The 19,543-nt window shown below is 40.4% G+C and overlaps 1 protein-coding gene across 8 annotated transcripts in view; it reads left to right on the top strand.

Moving 5' to 3' along the window:
* The first annotated feature begins 4,775 nt into the window (after positions 1-4,775).
* The window catches only part of DEK1 (calpain-type cysteine protease family), a 114,884-nt gene continuing 100,116 nt past the window's right edge, over positions 4,776-19,543 (top strand). For 5 of the 8 annotated variants that reach the window (XM_087694960.1, XM_087694959.1, XM_087694953.1 and 2 more), the window contains exons 1-2: positions 4,904-5,175; positions 5,267-5,768. In XM_087694960.1, the coding sequence (XP_087551086.1) occupies positions 5,632-5,768 (137 nt within the window). In that variant the 5' untranslated portion in view covers positions 4,904-5,175; positions 5,267-5,631. The other 3 variants (XM_087694955.1, XM_087694956.1, XM_087694961.1) reach the window with 3 other exon arrangements.

Here is a 19,543-nt window from a genome sequence, read left to right as displayed (position 1 = left end):
AAGGTGAATTCCTTGTGTGAGAAGTTGACAGGGACACATGTCCTTTTCGGATGTCATATTAATTTAATGTGCATGTGGGTGATTCCACAGCGGGTGATTCCATAAAATACATATTAAATTAATGGATGTTTACGAGTTTAGTGTGCGCACTCGAATTAAATTAAGGTTAGGACAAAGTTTCAACCTATTTAATTATTTTGTAGCTGAAGACTGCTAGGTATTCACTTTTTTTGGATTTTATTTAATTATTTTTTCACAATTGTAAATGCTTCAGCTGATGTGTAGAGTAGCGGCGGTGGCGTTGGGTAGCATTGGGCGATGGCGTGAATCCAAGTGCTTAGAAGAATTACTATTTATTGATGGGTGCGCATCTTATCACTAAAGACGTGGCATCAATATTTATTTAAGTATGCTTATTTATTAAAGTGCTTGATAAAATATTTATTATTTTGTATGCACATAGGTGCTTGGTTAAATATTTCATTATTTGATATTTGTATTTAGACACAGTCCGACTTTTGGACACCCAAATGCTTTACTTTATATTTGAAAAATGTAAACGTAAATGCAAAAGCATGCTATTGGTAAAGTGGGCTATTTTTGAGCTTGAAGATATATAAATCTATAAATACATGCCTTGTGAAGCGCTCACACAAGGCATGGGGGGAGATTGGACCCAAATGGCCTCTTTTGTCTATTGTCGTGCAAATTTTATTTTGCTCTGTACTTAAAATTCTGAAGGTTTGTAGAGTTCTTTGTTCTTAGGGACCTTCTCCGTTCACTATGCACGCGTCGAGCATCCGATTTGCGCACTAGCTGGTCAAGTTTATGAAGAATGGATTTGAAGATGTAGTAGTAGCATGCAGTCGAAATGAAGCAGAGAAAGACCAAGAAAGCCCAAGTCAAAAAGTGAATGAAGAAGCTCATTCTACTCTGGAAGGAAAAGTGCAAGAAATGGCAACCTCAGAAAAAACATGGGGAAGCTCCAAATATTTTGGCGAGGTCCTCTCAAGGATGGGGGAGATTCAAGGATAAAGAATGCTCTCTCAAGGATGGAGGAAAGCATTGAATATTCTAGCAAGGCTCTCTTAAGGATGAGGGAAAACCTCAGAGGGCTCTTGCAAGGAAAGTATGAGGTGCAATGTAATTCATTTTATAAGAAGTGCCAAGTTTTCTCCTTGTGTAAGTGGTAAAGCCTAAACGGACATAGGTGAAGGGATAAGGCAGCTTGAAGGGAATAGGGAAAAGCCATGTTAAGCTCGCATCGTAGCAACCTCGGAGGGCGAGAGGAGGGATTCGTCCAACACCATCATCAATTTCAAAGATAGATTCACCCACTCGCCAATCTCCAGGGGAGATCCATCCAACACCATCTTAAATTTCAAAATACAGATCTGCCCACCTGCCATTCTCCAAGAGGGATCCGTCCAACACTATCTGCAATTTCAAAGGACTGATCCACCCACCATTAGCATATCAAGGAGAAACCCACTCCAACAGGGCCGATCCATCGAATACCATCCCCCACAAGGGCTTGTGTACAAACTCAAAAAGCCATCTTTGGCTACACCCATCCACCTTTTCCAACTACTATCCATCAGTGCAATGGAACTGGCACTTGACTAGAAGGGGGTAATGTTAATCTCCGCACCAAAAATGGTAAAAAAGCGCAAGTTGGGAGCTGAAAGAGGCAGCCTAGAAGGAAATCAGACACAATGGAAGAAGCAGGAAGGGAAAAGCTCGAAAGCACAAGGGCAGACTCAAAAGCTAAGTCAAAGGAAAAAGCGCATTTGTAAATTCAAGGCACCCCTGAAACTTTTGTAAAAGAGCGCTAGGCTTCCTCCAGTGCAAATTGTAAGCGCAGATGGGTGGTAGAAAGGAAGCTAAGAGGATAGGACAATGGGAAAGAGAGCCTAGGCCACGGTCGGCCATGTAAAAAAGGGGATGACCGCCCAAAGGGATTAGGATTTTGTATATAAACTCAAAAAGTGAATGAGAAGCTCATTCTTTGGTGTGTGGCAAAGTAGACTCATCTTCTTCTATTCTCCCTTCTCCTTCTTTCTTGCTTGTGTGTGCTTGAGAGAGGGAGTGTGAGAGTGTGACAGAGTGAGTGTGTGGGGGTGAGGGATCTTGGAGGTAAAGCTCTTCATAATCTTCTCTCTTCTCTTCTTTTCTTTTCTTTTATTCTCTTCTCTTCTCTTTTATTTTCTTTTCTTTTCTCTTCTCTTCTCTTCTCTTCTCCTCTTCTCTTCTCTTCTCTTATCTCACGCACGGCTATGGAAAATGGAGCTTGGAGGTGGAGGCTTGAGCTTGCATCTCGAATTGTGGAGCTACCGGTGTGCTTGAGGGAGGAGGCAACTCATTTGGATATCGAGGTAAGCTCACTAAACCACCCTAATAGGATCAAAGGTGCATCGACTAGATGAGAGATAGCCATAGGTGTTTACTTGAAATGCTTGAACAATAAGTGGTCAGTGGGTCTTGGCGGTTGAGTAATGTGAGCTCTTGCCTCTACACCATCCTTCCATACAAAAGAAAAATAGAACAAAATAGAAGATGTTAGAAACAATCAGATAGTATCATGACATTTACAAAACATCACAGAACCTCATATCTCTACTGAAAAATATCACGAGCTTATCAAAACCATTCCATTAACCATTCAGCCCACAAAAACAACAAAAATCAACCAAAAAAAGTCAGTAGGAAGAAAGAGAGGACTATGTGTCCTTGATTTAAGAATTCTGCGACATCTTTGCTTAGAGTTATGATGAGTTGAGAGATATTCCTTCCATCATGGCTGTTTATACCATTCCCCTAAAGGAAGGCAGCCACCTTGTGCGACAGAAAGTAAGGCGTGTGCCTTTTGAATTAAGGGATAGGTTATTCAAATAATTGACAAAACTACGGAAAGCTAGCCTGATATTTTTGGTACAATACACAAAGTGGTGTTTGCCAGTTGTTATTAGGAAGAAGAAGAACAATAAGATTCGGCTTTGCGTAGATTATAGAGAGCTTAATAAGTAGACAGTTAAGGATTACTATCCATTGTCATTTATTGATTAGATTTTGGATCAATTAGCAGATATGGAAATCTATTCATTTATGAATTGCTTTGTTGGATACAACCAAATGGTTATTGCGGAGAAAGACAAATTGAAAATTGCGTTTATCATGGTCTTTGGTACCTTTGCGTATCATGTGATGGCCTTTGTGTTATTCAATGCACTTGGTTCTTGGCAACGTATAATTGATAAGACTTTTGGTGACATTTTCCCAAAGGAGTTAAAAGTCTTCGTCGATGATCTAAGAAAAATCACCACAAGGGAAAGACAATTGATCATTTTAAGGAAATGTTGTGAATGTTGCAGATAGTTCTGCATTACTCTTAATCCACGAAAGTGCTTCTTTGGGGTACCCTATGGGTTGTTACTAGGCCATGTGGTTGGTTCGGCTTGTATTGCAACTGACCCTGAAAAGATAAAGATGATAGTCGGTATGAGTCTGTGAGTACTCCAAAAGAGATACACAGCTTTGTATCATCACTGGGATATTATCGGAGATTTATCAATGCATTGGGATATTATCAGTGAGAGAGAGGAAAAGAAAAAAGAAAAAGAGAAGAGAAAGGAGGGAGAGAGACAAAGAGAAGAAAATGAGAGAGAGAAAATAAGAAGAAAAAGAGAGAGAATTTAAACACAAAGAGAGAATTATAAAGAGAGGAAAGATAACATTTAAAAGAAAGAGAAAAGAAAAGAAAATTAAAGAGAGAAGAAAAAAAGAAAAAAAGAGGAGAGAGAAGGAAAAGAGAGGAGAGGGGGAAGAGAGAGAGAGAGAAAGAGAGAAGAAGAATAAGAAGAAGAAATAGAAAAAGAGGAAGAGAGATGGGGAAAAAGAGAAAGAAAAAAAGTATTTTTAAAATATATTTTGAGAGAGAGAGGAAGTGAGAGAGGAGAGAGGGGGGAAGAGAGAGAGAGAGAGAGAGAACATGTAGAGAGAATTATAGAGAGAGGAAATATAAAATTTAAAAAGAGAGAATAAAAAATAGAGGAGGAGAAAAGGAAAAAAGAGGAGAGAGAGAGAGAAAAAAGAAAAAAAATTAAAAAGAGAATGAAAAGAGAGATAGAATAAGAAGAAAAAAAAAGAAAAAAGAGGAGGGGGGAGAATAAAAGGAGAGAGAGAAGAAAAGCGAGAATAGAAAAAAAGGAGAGAGAGAGAGAGAGAGAGAGAGAAAGAGAGAGAGAGAGAACCAGGAGAGGATAAAAAATAAATTAAAATAGAATGTAAAGAGAGAGAGAAAAAAAAGGAAATAGAAAGATGAGAAATGGATTGTTGAGCGAACTTGCCACGCGATACTTCGCTCACTACTTCAGGCTGCAAAGCAGCACTAGTATTCAATTATATGAAGTGTGCCTTAGTTGTTACTAACACCAATGTGAAACAACCACCTAAAACTAGTGTGAAGCATTGGGAGAAAATCAGTGCGTAGCACCGAGAAAATCTCCATTCTTGGTTTTATTTATTATTTAATTTCAAGTCTTATGATACCCATTTTTTTTTCAACATTTAATCACTTAAGAGTTTAGTATTTGATATTTATTGAACACAAAGAACGGCTTTCCAACCTGGGTACACCTTGAGGCATCTTTTCAAACTTCAACAAGTCTCTCTTAAAAAAAAGAAAGAAACTAAAAGATAGTAACGGCGAGGACGACGGTGCCGTCATGATACCGGCTCCTCGTTAGCAAAGAATTGAACATCTTTAGTATTCATCACAAGAGTTAGAACAATCAGACATTTTTCATTTTCCTTTCTTCGAAACTCTCTTTCTCTGTCTTCTTTTTATTCGTCGACTGAGCCTCAATTGACTATTATTACTTCCCCCTCAACCTTCCGGGTACGAGTAGTTTTCTTCTCTCTCTCTCTCTCTCTCTCTCTCTGTCTCTGTCTCTGTGTCCGTCTGTGTAGCTGCACCGTGAAGATGGAGCTTGCAAGCAAGTTCTAAAGCGACGGCCTGAAAAGCGCACCGTTTCTTTTTGAGATCTCACTCACTCACTCTTTTTCCAGTCGATTGCCGGTTGAAACACCTTCTTCAAGAGCCGATGCTGCCGCTTTTAAATCACAGGATAGGATTCTTCTGTCAACGCGGACTGATCGAGCCTCTGGAGATCTGAGGTAGGGCAGTGAAGCTTTGTCTCGGAAAAGAGGCTTGTTGTTCTTCTGCTAATGTGTGCTTCGAGAATTCCCGATCGACCGTTTGGAGCAGGTGCAGGTACAGCATCTTTGTAAAAGAATCGAAGGAGACAAACTACTGCGACTTCTATACAGGAAACAGATTTTCTGCCCGAGTGGAATTCACGAATAGGTTATTTGATATGACTATTTTCTGTCATAAACGTAAGGAAAGTACGACCTTCACAGATGTTTCATGCAATGTTCCTCAAATCAAACAGACAGTTGACTTCTTATGAAAGGAATGCTGACGATTCAGGAGCTCAGGTCGGCTTTAAATCTTGGCTTGAACCTGCGCACAGGCTGCCTTTACTTTATAGCAGCCAAATGTAAGCAGATACATAGTTCCAAGGCTGGTCCTTTCGGCTAAGAGTGAATGAAGCTTCTCAGTGTACCAACATGGAGAGTACAGGTGGCGAAGAGCAACATAAGTTGATGATAGCATGCATTATATACGCATCAGCACTCTCTGTGCTTACTACTGTCTCTGTTGCAATCCTTTGTGTAGTGAACTGGAGGCCATGGAGACTGTACAGGTTTGTCTCACAGCTGGATTCAAAGTTTTGATGTTTGGCATGATCTCTTTTTTTTGAATACAGCATTCAGGGGTTGTGTGTGTGTGAGAGAGAGAGAGAGAGAGAGAGAGAGAGAGAGAGAGAGAGAGAGTGAGTTTTATGTGGGAGGAAGAAGTATCAAAGTTAACAAGCAAAGAACCAGGACACCGTGGATTTGCAGATTGCAGTTCTACTTAGCCACGGCAGTCTCTACACTTTCTTATACTTGTGAAATGTTGAATTGAACCGCTCTACACTTTCTTATACTTGTGAAATGTTGAATTGAACCGCATATCCATGTGGAGGTGTATTGAATTGATACTTATGTCAGCTTCACATTCATTTGAAGAAACAAGTAGAGTGCATATAAGAGAACCTTATTGTGCACGTGGGACTTTGCAGCAGTCAATTATAGAGTTTGTGGAACTGTTCTTGTTGGTTGTACTTACCTTCCTGCACCTATAAGTTTGGAGAGTTGGTGCTTGATAGATCATAGCACACAACTTGTTTTTGTCATGAAAGTCTTTCCAAGTTCTCTTATGACTTGGATTTAATATCAAGCTGAAGCAAACAAGATACAAATGAGCTGAACACAAGTGGAATGCAAACTATATATGAGTGTGCAAGCAAGAAATAGTGTGGTGAAAGGATGTCATAAAATTGTCTATATAGAGGAAAATCAAGGCTGAATGATGCTCATAGTGGGGGTCAGGTCACAACAAGAATGAAGAAATTAATTGTTCATCCTTTTTTATCAAGTTTGATGCTTTTCTGCAAGAATAGACACGGTTTCCAATCCTTACTTTAAAAAATAGAATTTGCCCCACTTAAACCTCCCTTTGGTCCTTGGAGGATGGCATTGAGTAAGGCTTCTTGACATTCATGTGCTGATGATGGATAGCTATAGTCATGATGGTCTTGTTGGGGCCTAGTTTGTTGTTTGTCCAATTTCCCATTAGTTTGATAGTTGGTCTCATTGATATACTTGACACCGATGATCTTGTGTTTAGATGGTGTGTAACCAACACACACGTACCCAAATGGGTGTGAAACAACTCCCATATCATACGTGTGATTTCTTTTTATGGAATAGCATGCCTGCACCTATCATGTGCAAGAGCCTCTTGAAGAGAAGCAGGCTCTCTATTCATCTATATGGCCCATCAATCCATACTTCATAGTTATACATGATCTCCAAGTATATGCAAACCATTTGATAGTGGCTTAGAAAAACATCTTAGTCTATGATCAAATACAACTAAGAGTAGAGGAGTGTAAATTTATAGAGCATGGAGAGCCACTCGAGACAAACAGGCTGGCTAGCATACATGTGATTTGCAATGGGTAGGTTGGTGAATGAATGCCATTGTCTGAGACCAAAATGTGCGGCTCTAGTCACCCTAAGTGGTGTCTAGCCTAAGCCCTAATAAAAGTGCCTAGCACCTATGAAATGCACATTGCTAACACTCTTTTAAATCATGGGACATCAGTACAATAAGATATATAATGATGGCTACAAGCTTGTAGGTATTGTAAAGAAATGATGTGGAAAGTAGAGGGAAAAGGCAAAGTGTATGATAAACATGTAGAGCACAATTTGTAAATACTGTAATGGTGAATGAAAATGAATGAATGAGAACAATTAGTTGGCTTGGAACCTTTATGTCTCTAGGATTGGGATAGAGGGGTTTGAGAATGATGGAGTGTGTTGTACTTGAGAGACAGGTCTTGAAATGCAACAATAGACAGGGTAAGATGAAGATGCAGGTGCAGTAGAGGGAGGGATGTGCAGTTCTTCATGGTCTTCAATAAAGTCGGATGATGATAGGAGTACAAAACATAGGTACTGGCAGTAGAAATGCAATTGTGATGATCAATGTGATAACGTCAGTAGCATGCGGCAATTTGGATACAAAACGACAATAGAACAACCTATTGTATAGCATATAGTCACAAGTGATGAGGGACAAGGATGGTGATATTGATGGTGAAACTTTGTTTCTTCCCATTTTTGTAACTCTTGTTTCCAAAACACATGGAAACTATGGTGTCTGCTATCACAAATGTAGTCTCGGATCTGTCACAAACAAGCATCCTGTCATATTTTTTGTCCCTGTTTTCACTCTTTGTGACACTTATTGAAGTGACGTCACTTTTCTAAGTGACACGTCTCATCATGTATCCGACATGGGGACAGCGTTTTGGTGTCCCAAGGGTTTGCCCCGCTCGTCACTTGTGACTACGTTACAACAAAATATAGGTCTAGATCAACTCTTGTGCAGGTCGCTTGCTTGGAACAAGGATAGTCTGTGTGCTAGCTCTTGGGAGTGATCAACCTCCAAAAAGCAAGCTCTAGAAGGTCATGTCAGGTTGGGCGGCAATTGGACAATAGTTTGATGTGCCCTTCATTGATGGCCATGTCCTCTAGATAGGGAGTTGGTTGAGATGGACTAGTAGTAGCTCTGGATTGGGTGTGGGCAGCAATGTGAGGGTAGAGGGTTGATGTTTGAGGAATGACGGTAAAAGATTATAATCAAAGGATGCCCTAACATCTAACTTTATGTATAGAGGATTTTGGTGTATTTGTTCCATGATTGTAGAGGCAATGGATATCCTCTTTCAAGTAGATTTTAAATTCAATGGATGTTACATTTTTCTTTCTCATGCAGCAAACAAACGGTGCAGGAATGAAAATTGTACCTTGAACTTTTTTGTCTGGAGGACGGAGGTAGAGGTGCTGAGGCGAGAGAGTGTGTTGTACTCTTAACGGATCCTGAAATGCAACAAGGCAGCCTCCAGATGCTGGACAGCAACAAATGCAGCAGTGTGTGGTGCCAGAACAATATTGGACATGTAGAGGAGAGAGAAAACTGCAAATGTAGCAAGCTGATGATGGGTGGGGTGGTATGCTGTTGGACATGTAGAGAAGAGAGAAAATTGCAAATGTAGCAAGCTGATGATGGGCTGGACAGCAACAAATGTAGGAGTGTGTGGTGTCGGATCAATGTTGGACATGTAGAGGAGAGAGAAAATTGCAAATGTAGCAAGCTGATGATGGGTGGGGTGGTATGCTGATGGCAACAAAAATGCAGGTATGATGATGTGGTAGGTTGACGGTAGTAAAAACGCAGGTATGATGATGTGGTAGGTTGATGGCAGTAAAAACACAGGTGTTATGATGTGATAGTTCCTATAGTAGTTGTAGATCACACGTGGTAGTTCGTATAACAGTTGTAGATCATAAATGCAGCAGTCAAGTAGCTCACTAGCCATAGATGATGTGGCTAATCAACAAACGTAGCAAAAATCGATGTAGACTGCATGATGGAGGTTGGAAATAGGTGCCAAATGGATGGGTGGTGCCAGATAGGTAGAGGAGACAGAAAGCTGCAAATATAGCAAGTTGATGATGAGTTGCAAGCTGACAGTAGCAAAAACATAGGTATGATGATGTGGCATGTTGATGGTAGTAAAGACGCAAGTATGATGACGTGGTAGTTCGTATAGCAGCCACAAATCACAAACGCAATAGTTTAGTAGTTTGCTAGTATGCGATGTGATTGATTAACAAATGCAACAGAAATTGATCTAGATTGCGCGATGGAGGTTGGGAACAGGTGCCAGATAGATGGAGACAACATTGGGCAGCCTCGGTTGAGAGTTCTTCGCGAACAAGGTGTGGGCAATGAAGCTAGAGGGCCTGAAACTTACAGAAATGAGATTGGGATGAATGGAGGGTAGCATGCTTATTAATAGAAATTTTCGGGACCTCATACTACGCATTATTTTAAAAATCTCTCGAATTGTGCACCATTTTAGGGTTTTCATTAATTAAGCATTTTTGGGGATGTTTAAGCGGCTAATTTAGCATGTAATGCTTATGTTACCTCAACACATAGTGCTGTGATAACTAGTTTTGCTGAGAATTAGGTCATAAAAAGTAGCATACCTTGTTGTAAATGGGGTTACAAAGTTGCCCAATGGATTCTCCTTGCTTAGAGATGAAGAGTAGCTGTTGTCTTGACTCCATTTGTGTTGTGAACTCATGTTCCATGGCTGAAGATTGCAATTTTTGCAGCAAAGAAGGGAAGAATACAATGATAAAGCAATCACTTTCTACTAAGACAATCCACAACAATTTCAATAAGAAATCTTAAATACACTTTTACAAGATCATAATGTTATGATCTCCAAAGTCAATTAGCTTAACTTGCTCTAACTAGTGGGTTATATTAGTAGGGACTTCAATAGCTTCTGGCTTATGATCTAAGGTCTAGCATATTGGTTTTTGCTACTATATCCTTATTAGTAGGAGTTTTAGATGCATCGTTGTTGTACTATGCATCATTGGATGAACATGTGAGCTATATAAAAATGGAAGTAAAGTAAAGATTTGGTTTAATGTCACTTGACCTTGGCATAAACCAATAAAAGAAGTTGGGATTGTATTGAAGTGAAGCACAAGCATCAAGAAAATATGTTCTATGATTAGATAGAAGATGTACGTAAATGACATTCAATATAATGCTTTCTTCTCTCATTCTACTAGCATGTAACTCTTCCTTTGAAATGATTCTGTCACACGATTGATGTTTTTGGGCAAGTTTAGCAAGTTTGACACCATGGGCAATCATGAGCACTCTTACGAAAGCAAGGGCTACATATATCAGATCATTCATTGAAGTCTAGAGTACCCTTCTTTGCTTAGCAATGGTCATTAATCAACTACCAATTCTGGCTACTAAACCTTGACTAGAATACCACTTCCATTAAAACACATTTCAACCTTCTCCTTTTTGGACCAATGCTTATGTTTTCTCTTTAGCTTGCAATACTGAGAATGGAACAAGGGAATCAAGTAAAGCTCCTTAGGCTTAGCTTTGGGCATATGCTTCATGACTACTCCTACAACAATTGGATAGTGCGAGCAAATATGTTAGTACTCTTCCCTTTTCACCAAACATATGTAGCAGCAAGTGATATCATTGTATCATTCAATTTTACGAGACACTCTATTACTAGCAGTTGATCATTTTGTGTCATCTTTGTGAGAGATGCTCTCTGTGTGCTAGATTTTGTATTATATTGTGATGTTGAAGCATTAGAGGTATGTTTCTTAGCTCAAGAAATGATTTTGGTTGCAATTAAAGGCTATGATGATTTAGGTTCCATGTTAGATTTAGTAGTAGTACATGTGCTAATTCAATAGATTGGTTGATCTTGGTAGTCGAACGTAGCTGTGTATTCAAATACTTTTGGATTGATTCAAAGTTGTGTTGGTTTTAACAGTATTAGGTATACCTTTAGCAATACTCTTAAGGGGAGGTCATTAATCTTTTGATGTTTTCTTGGTTATCCCTTATGCACCACTATCTTGGATTTGGTAGCTACACCATATTGTTGTTGTTGTTCCCTTTTCTATTTGTTCCTTGTTGGTATTGGGAGATATTTGCCATTTGGATGGACCAACAATTGCCTTGGGTTTCTCCTTGTCAACAGTGGATGACTCTATTGTCTTCTTCTTTGGAGTTTCCATTTTTCCTTGAGCAGTATCACAAGGTGTGGTTGCTTTCTTTTCTCCTTTTGATGCAATGACTTAAAAAACACAATCGGTTCCTCAACTACTTTAGGAAGATGTGGTGTCTTTTCTCAATAGGCAAGTATTGGCCTTGCAATCTCAAGTATTGCTTTCTTGGCCTCTAATTTTGGCTAGTGTTATCTCCTCATTTGTCTTGGTCCTTAACCTAGATTTATGGTTGGGTCTTTTCCTCTTGTTCCTTGATTTTGATGGGTCTTGGTCCATGGTCAATGAAGGTGGTTCTGTAGTTGGCTTTAGTAATCAAATCCACGGATTTCCCGCATAGTACCCTTGAGCATATAGTAGCACTTTGGGAACCCATCATGGCTTTGTACTAACTCTCCATCGATGCTTAAAGTGTATGCCTTGGTCATCTCTTCTAGATGTAGGTCTTTTCTCAAGATCTTTAGAAGTTGCTATGTTGTTCATACTAGCTTGGGTTTTATTTCCTATTCTAAGAGGACTCCAATTGAGTGGTTCTCCTTGTGCCTTACGCAGTTATTTAAGAACTTCCTTATTATTCTCACTAGAGTTTCTGTTTGACCTTGGAGTTAGCTGCTTGCCTTTCCCTTGAGAAGATGCAAGATTTTCTTTATTGAAAGCTATGCTTATCTCGATGCTTGGTAAGCTTGAGCATCCAACACACTCGATAGTCAACTTCACATCAGTTACATGCTTGAATAAGTTGGGTCACTCCAAAAGAGATCCCAAACCAGCAAGATTAACTTTCTAATTGAGTAATTGGTTGCTCCTTAATCCAATCTTGTTTTTGATTAAGGGCTAATTAATGACTTGGCCATTGATCAGAGGTGAGCTATGCACTGGACTAAACTTAAGCTTAGGGCTTGCCTTGTAACTTAAGTGAACTGCAAACAGCCAAGATTAGCTTTCTAAATAACTAACCATTTGCTCCGTAATCCAATCTCGATTTTGATTAAGGGCAATTAATGAATTGGCCATTAATCACAAGTGAGTTGCTCATTGGGCCAAACTTAAGCTCATGGCTCGCTTTGTAACTTAAGTGAGTTTTTTACTAGGTGAAACTTCTAATGATCATCGAACCTAAGGTGCAAACTTTGAATCAATGAAAGTTTTATATTGCACCTTGTTTCTTTTGCCTTGTCCTTGTGCCACATAGCATGTACACTTGTCTACTCATACCCGGTGTCAAATCCTTCACTGCTAGTGCAATGGTTACCATGCCAAGAGTTAGAGGTACCAGAATTAGAGTTACCTTTTAATTAAATCACTAAGCCCATTTCTTGTTCTGGTGACATGATTAAAGAAGAAGTAAGCACATTCTCTTACCCAATCATGTCAATGGTGAAGAGAGGAGAAGCATCTAATGAAGAATAGTGTTGTACGGGTACAATTGAAGACCCAAGAAATGTAATCATGTATGGCCTCCATGGTAGCGTCAAGGAAGCCTTCATGTTGATTTGGCAATGTGAAGCTTAACCGAAGAGGAGTAATTGATATAGGATTGTCGAAATATCCAAGTCCTTGCTCCAAAAATAAATGCTAGGTGTTTGCATACGGCTATTTCAAGGAAGATACTTTAGGTGCTATAACATTAGATTGCGAGTTCCCACTGCCAAAGGGTAGACAAGTTAAAGATGTAGGTTAGTAAGAGTAAGAAATTGTAGTGGAAAAGTGAATACAAGCTTGAGTACGCAGTTGTGCTCTACTACTATCTAAAAGATATACACGTGGGAAGAGGGTTAGAACTTAGTAGCTCAATCAATGTTACAAAGATGTGAATCAAGTGAGGTGCTATGCTCCATGATTTGCTAGATTGGTGGGTCTCATTGAAAAGTGGTCTTGGTTGCTATGGTTGTATACTAGAGGTAGATGATACCATAGAAGTAAAGGTCAAGGTTGTGTGCTGTCTATCCTCAAGAAAGACAAGGAGCACATGAGAACCAAAGTCCTTGGTAGGGTCGATTGACTAGTTAGACTTGGTATCATGATGTGGGCTCAGTGTAGAGATGGATGGTGGGCCAACTTTAGGTTATCCTTAGTTGCTGTATAAGAGGTTACATCTAAGAAGACTGATGCAGAATAAGAAAAACACTCTCTATATGGAGAAGGGGGAGAGCTAGTGTAAGAAGGGAAAGTGGAGTAGACAGGATAAATATCTAGCCACATGTCATGAGGTGTAACAAGTGGTAGGACACTTGGAAGCTTTTTTGTTAAGTATCTTAACACTTGTCTCTTCTCTGTGGCCTTCCTTTTTGGGCCGAATACTATCAAGAATAGAAATAATAAAATTTAGTAAGCATTGTCGGAACATAAAACTTACTATTTGTAGAATGTCATCTCTATCTGCTAGGACTAGCATTTTTAGGCCAATCTAAGTCTCCTAAAATTTAGGAATCCTCTAAAGTTTAGGCCCCCCCTATGCACACACCATAAAAGAAGAAGAAGAATAAGAAGTTCAAGAGTGTTAGTCATAGCTATCCAATCGGGTCATATAGATGGAAGTTGTTAGCTTGTCTATATTAGTCATGTTAATTTGTCATCTCCTAGTTGTGAGCTCTTGTCAGAGTCCAATGGATACATAGGAGCTCTTGGGGTGAGGTGGTGGCTACTGCGGTTCATATCGGGAATTGCTCCCCGACTTCTACCTTATAGGACATGCCTCCATATGAGGCTTTCTTTGGTCAAAAGCCCTTCGTGTCTCACTTTCACATCTTTGGATGTGATGCATTTGTCCATGTGGACAAGAAGAAGACAAAGACGAAGCTTGTCTCGAAGTCCAAGAAGCTCATCTTCGTGGGCTACAACACTACCATGAAGGGCTATTGTCTCCATGATCCGATAACACAAAAGCTTGAGGTGAGTAGGGATGTGAACTTCGATGAGGCTGTGGTCTTCGAGGATCCTATTGATGGTACTATTGCAGGTGATTCTTCATCATTGATTGACCCTTTTCCACTCTTAAGTTTCTCTCCTCCCTTCCGTGTTGCCTCTTAGCATTCCTTCTTCGTCTTTGTCTCCTCCCCCTCCTACTTTTCCACCCTCTATCCTAGTTTCCGTACTACCTTTGATGGATGTGACAACTTTTTGTTCGTTGAGTGTTTCCACCCCTTTAGCCTCCACTCAGTGTCTTCCGTGAGAGGGGGAGTCTTCTTCAGATGAGGATTTACCTCCCCTTGGTGAGGGGGAGCCCCTTCTATAGACAGGTGCATTGCAAGTATCGGAAGCTACTTAATCTCCCTTGTAGCACGATGATTCTATTCGAATTCCTCGTCGGTACACCGACAACTCATGCAAGATTCAGGTGTCTCTCACTTTCTTGCTTCTCCTATGGGTCCACGCAGATTAGCTCGCTTATAGGCCTAGCGGAATTGTTCACTCTGTGTGAACTATGCTTCTATGTCATAGGTTCTTTATGATAGCGAGCCTACTATAGTTGAGGGGGCTCTTGCATAGGATACATGGCGTCAAGCCATGCAGGAGAAACTTGATTTTATTGAGTGCAATTAGACTTGGGAGTTGGTTTCGTGTTTGCCGAAGCAGAAGGTGATACTTGTGAAGTGAAGTGGGTCTATAAGACCAAGTACCTTGCAAATGGTTCCTTGGACAAGCACAAAGCTAGGCTTGTTGCCAAGGGTTTTGCACAGGGGGCATGTTTGGACTATTTTGAGACTTTTGCACCTATGGCTCGGATGTCTACTGCTCGAGCTATCTTGGCTCTTGCAGCCCACCATTGCTAGCTTGTTTACGAGATGGACGTAAAGTCTGCTTGCTTGAATAGTGTCCTTAAGGAGAAGATTATGTTTCATAGCCTTCAAGTTTTTGTGTATAGGGAAAAGACGACCATGTCTACAGATTGTGAAAGGCTCTTTATGGCTTGAAGCAGACTCTTAGAGCTTGTTATTAGAGGATTGATTGATTCTTTCTATAGAGTGGCTTCCATCGCTTGGCTCATGATCCCAACCTATACTACAAGGTTGAGGATGACAGGTGTGTTTTGCTTATATTGTATGTGGATGATCTTATCATCACAGGGAGCTATACTCAAGAGGTTGATCGGACTCTAGAGATATTGAGATAGGAGTTTAACATAACAGATCTTGGGATCCTACACTTCTTTCTTAGATTGGAGATTTATTAGATGGCACATGGCATCTTTATTTCCCAGTAGAGGTACATTTCCAAGTTTCTTTCGGTGTTTGGTATGGCCATTTGTCAGCTTGTTTCATGCTCCATGGACCTAGAGTCCAAGCCTTTAGCAGCAGGAGTTCCTCTTATAGATACCACTTGTTATAGGTGTCTTGTTGGCTCCCTCATCTGGCTTATTCACACTCCACTGGATATTTCTTTTGTTGTGGCTTTGTTATCTTTTTCATGAAGACTCCCACTCAGGAGCATTGGAGAATGGCCTTTCACATTCTTTGTTATTTACAGGGACTCTATCCTATAGGATCATGTGTAGAGAGGGGGGTTACTCTCTTTGATTGGAGTAATTTTGACTAGGCAAGTGATGTGGATTCAAGATGGTCCACTATAGGTTATGCCTTCTCCTCTCCCTTGAATCAGGAGCTATCTTGTGGAGCAGTAAGAAGCAGTCTCTTCTACAGAGGTAGAGTATCGTGCTTTGAGTTCTATAGCTATGGAGGCAGTTGGCTTTGCCACATGTTGGCGGAGATTCCTAGCATGGACGTATGGAGTTATGTGTGAGCAACCATAGTGCTCTAGCTTTGGCGAAGAACCTTGTGCTTCATGCTCGCTCGAATCACATTGAGGTTTAATATCACTATGGTTGAGAGCGGATCGTGAATTGTGAGTTAACAATGGCCTACTATCCCATGGCAACCAACATAGCTTATCTCTTAATGAAACCTTTATCTGAGGCTTCAAGCTTCATCACATGAGGTTGTTGGGTCTTTAGACACTCCTAAGATCTAAGAGGGGATGTTAGGTTGCCTATGTTATCCATCATCTCCTAGTTGTGAGCTCTTGTCAGAGTTTGATGGAGACATAGGAGCTCTGGCAGTTTTAGGTGCATTTTCTTCAATTGTCCGCTTTCTGTGTGCATTCCTAGGCTTGTTTTTATTTTCCACAATTCGCCTTTGCCTGTTGGACATTGTCCTTGTTATTTGGGATTTTTTAATGGCCTTCTATTTTTCTAGCATTTTCTTCAAAGTGACCAGTATTAAATGTTGGTCGTGCAACTTTTTTGGTCAGTCCATTCTTTCGTTTGTAGGTGTACACTTTGACACTCTGTGCTTGGTGTTGCCATCGCCATCAGGTTGATTTGGTGGCCTCACTGACACTGTGGGTTGTATGCAGGGATTGATCAATCCATCCCCATTGTATCAACATTCTTCTTTAGTTAGTATATTATTCTTCCTTCATCTTTTGCTTCCTCTGTGTGTGTGTGTTTCTCTTTCGTTGTGTACTCTTACAAAAGCGTGTGCTATCTTTTCTTCTATCACATTGCGTTGGTCCACCATAATGTGTGACCACTCATCATTGGCCAACTCTAATGCACTTTTCCAGAGATCTAGTAATTACAAAGAAACAAATTCAATAAATAATTAAACATGCAAATTAATCAAAAGGATGCGAATTTTGTTTTTGTTGTTATGATAGACCTTTGACTTTATTCAGCTGTCCCTAGTTGAAAGGCTTCTTTATATGGCTGAAGAGTGTCTGGGTAATTCATTATACATTTTTCATCTACCCATTTTAGCAAGAATTTTCATGTCATAAGGCCACTTCTTGTGGTTTGATCCTTGTGAAACAAAACTTGTTCAGGTTCCAAAAGTTGTTTTGTTTCCTTCAACCTTTGGGGGGGTCCTAGTAGTGAGAGTGTGCAATGGCAGAGGAACATGAATACGAAGAGAGAAGAGAAGAGAAAGATTGCAATGAAAGAAGAGAATGAAAGAGGAAAATTTGTACCAAATTGAATGAAAGTTGAATACAAAGAGTGGACTGATTAATCCCCATATGCAACTTAAGGCGTCAATGAGGGCATTGGATTAGCTTGATGATGGAAGGCAGCACTGGAAGACAGAGGAGAATCATTGAATGTCAGTGTGTGTTGAACGTTGCAAAGACGAGCCAACTGAGGAGGGTAGGATAAATAGATAGTCCTTGACAAAACTGGCCGACCAACATTAGGCCAAGCATTTAATGGTGGCCGACTTGCATAACATAATATAGAAAATGCTGGTGTTGAATAAAAATGCTGATTGCCTCATGTTGACCAATGTGAACGCAATCCAAACCTCTGAAAAAGAAATGTGTAGGTTGGAAAATAGCTTCCCCGTGTGCACACACCTAAAATTGACTAGAAAAGAAATGCATGCTCTAAATAGAGTTAGCATCCTCCGTCAAAACACACGAGAGATTGAGTGCTTGAGCTCCTAATGTCCCCGTTTGACTCAGATTGAGGCTCACAAGTAGGAGATGATTATGCATGATACATGACTGCTAACAACCCCTCTTAGATCTTGGATGTGGTTGAAGGCCAAAGGAGATAGAATGGATCCAAATGTAGCAAAAGAAACACCCATGTTGATAAAGTGGGTTGATGAAGAAGCTTCTCATGATCCTCGAAATCTCCCTTTGAAACATAAAGGGCAAGGGAATCCACAGCTGTATCATTGATATTGTCCCCCTTTGAAAGGGGTGGGAGATACGAGGGAACCACTAGAGGAGATGTTGGGGATAGGATGAAAGCCGTGGAAAAGATGATATACAATTAGAAATGGGTGTAACTATGGAAGATTGCCTCAAGAGTCAAAGGACCTTGTACAATGAAAGGGGAATGGAGCTTGTAAAGCTCTCTCTTTTGCTAACTTGTTGATTAAATGGCTCTTGAAGAAGAATCCTTAATAAAGACGGCTTGCTCAGAGAAGATAATCTAGAAACCGAGTCTAGTAAGCCATGAATTAAGAGGAGTGGGAAGCCCAAGTTTGAGGACTTTCAAAACAAAGGTTGATGGACGATGAGAGAATAGTGGCACAAAGTGCCAACACAACTAATAGACATCGAACAACTGTCATCAACAACAACTATACTTTGTGATGGACAAAGATCTTGCCACAAATCTCCTCGAGGAGTCGCACGACTTGAATCACCACTCTCAATGAGTCAAGCCCTCTCTATGTCAAAGTTGGTGCAACAATGGAAGCATAGAAGATTGCATAACACTAGAGAGGAGAGAAAAAAGAAAAAAAAACAAGAACAGAGGAACACTGCAAAGAGAGAACTTAGAGATATGCTCAAGAAATGGAAACCATATATGAAATATGAGACAGTCACGTACAACAATGAATTATTGGTTGTGTGGGCATTGGCATTGGCTCCCTCCTCCAACAGGAGTTGCTTTGGAAGATTGAAAGTGATGAATGAATGTGAAGAAGGGAGCCCAACAATAAATGGGCAAACGTATACTTGAATTAGGATTAGGTTGGCCAGCAATATAATAATCCCCGGCTTTGAGCATCTGTGACCATGGATTCCACTAAAGTGTCCCCTTGTGTGAGCATGCACTAGGAGCCAATCCTGCTTTATCATAAAACGGTCCATCTTGAACTTGAAAGTCAATCCTAGCTGATTTCAAATCTACCAGTCTTGAGTTGATGCAGAAAGGAAGTCCCTCTTTGGATCCTTTACACATGTATTTCCGTATAGATGAGACTCACTAGCTCCACCTCCCCACCCTCTCACACTCACTCTAGCATTGGAGAGAGGTGAGGGATGAGTGCATCGCTCATAGTAGAAAGTAGTAGAGGGAGGGGTAGCCAACTCTTTACGCTTCTGCGAAGAAGGTGACCCCTTCTCCCCCTTGGCTAGAGGATCTGAGTCTCAGTTGGAGGAGGATGAGGATGACTTGTGGGAAAAGTCCATATTTCTTCTCCTCCTTTTGCGAAGCCGCTAACTCCTTACAATCCTTGTGCAAATGTCCCTTCTTATCATAGCGATGGGCCTTCAACTTCTTTTTCCTGTCACCCCTCTTTGAAGTTGTAAATGCCTTATCATGGTCATCATAGTAAGGTGGAAGCCTCCCTTGTAATGAGGCCTCATACTCAAGCAACATCGAGGATATATGTGTAAAACAGATTCATGTTGATGAGGTTTGGGCCCATGAAGCATTGTCTACTCCACCAAACTACCGAGGGAGCCTATAGGGCACAATCCCCACAAGATGAACCTTTGGAAG

This window comes from Lygodium microphyllum, chromosome 15 (assembly GCF_053477565.2).
Source record: "Lygodium microphyllum isolate KBCC chromosome 15, Lygodium_microphyllum_v1.1.10, whole genome shotgun sequence".
Lineage (NCBI taxonomy): Eukaryota > Viridiplantae > Streptophyta > Polypodiopsida > Schizaeales > Lygodiaceae > Lygodium > Lygodium microphyllum.
Note: the sequence above shows the minus strand (reverse complement) of the source record. Positions and strands in the feature narration are given on the sequence as shown.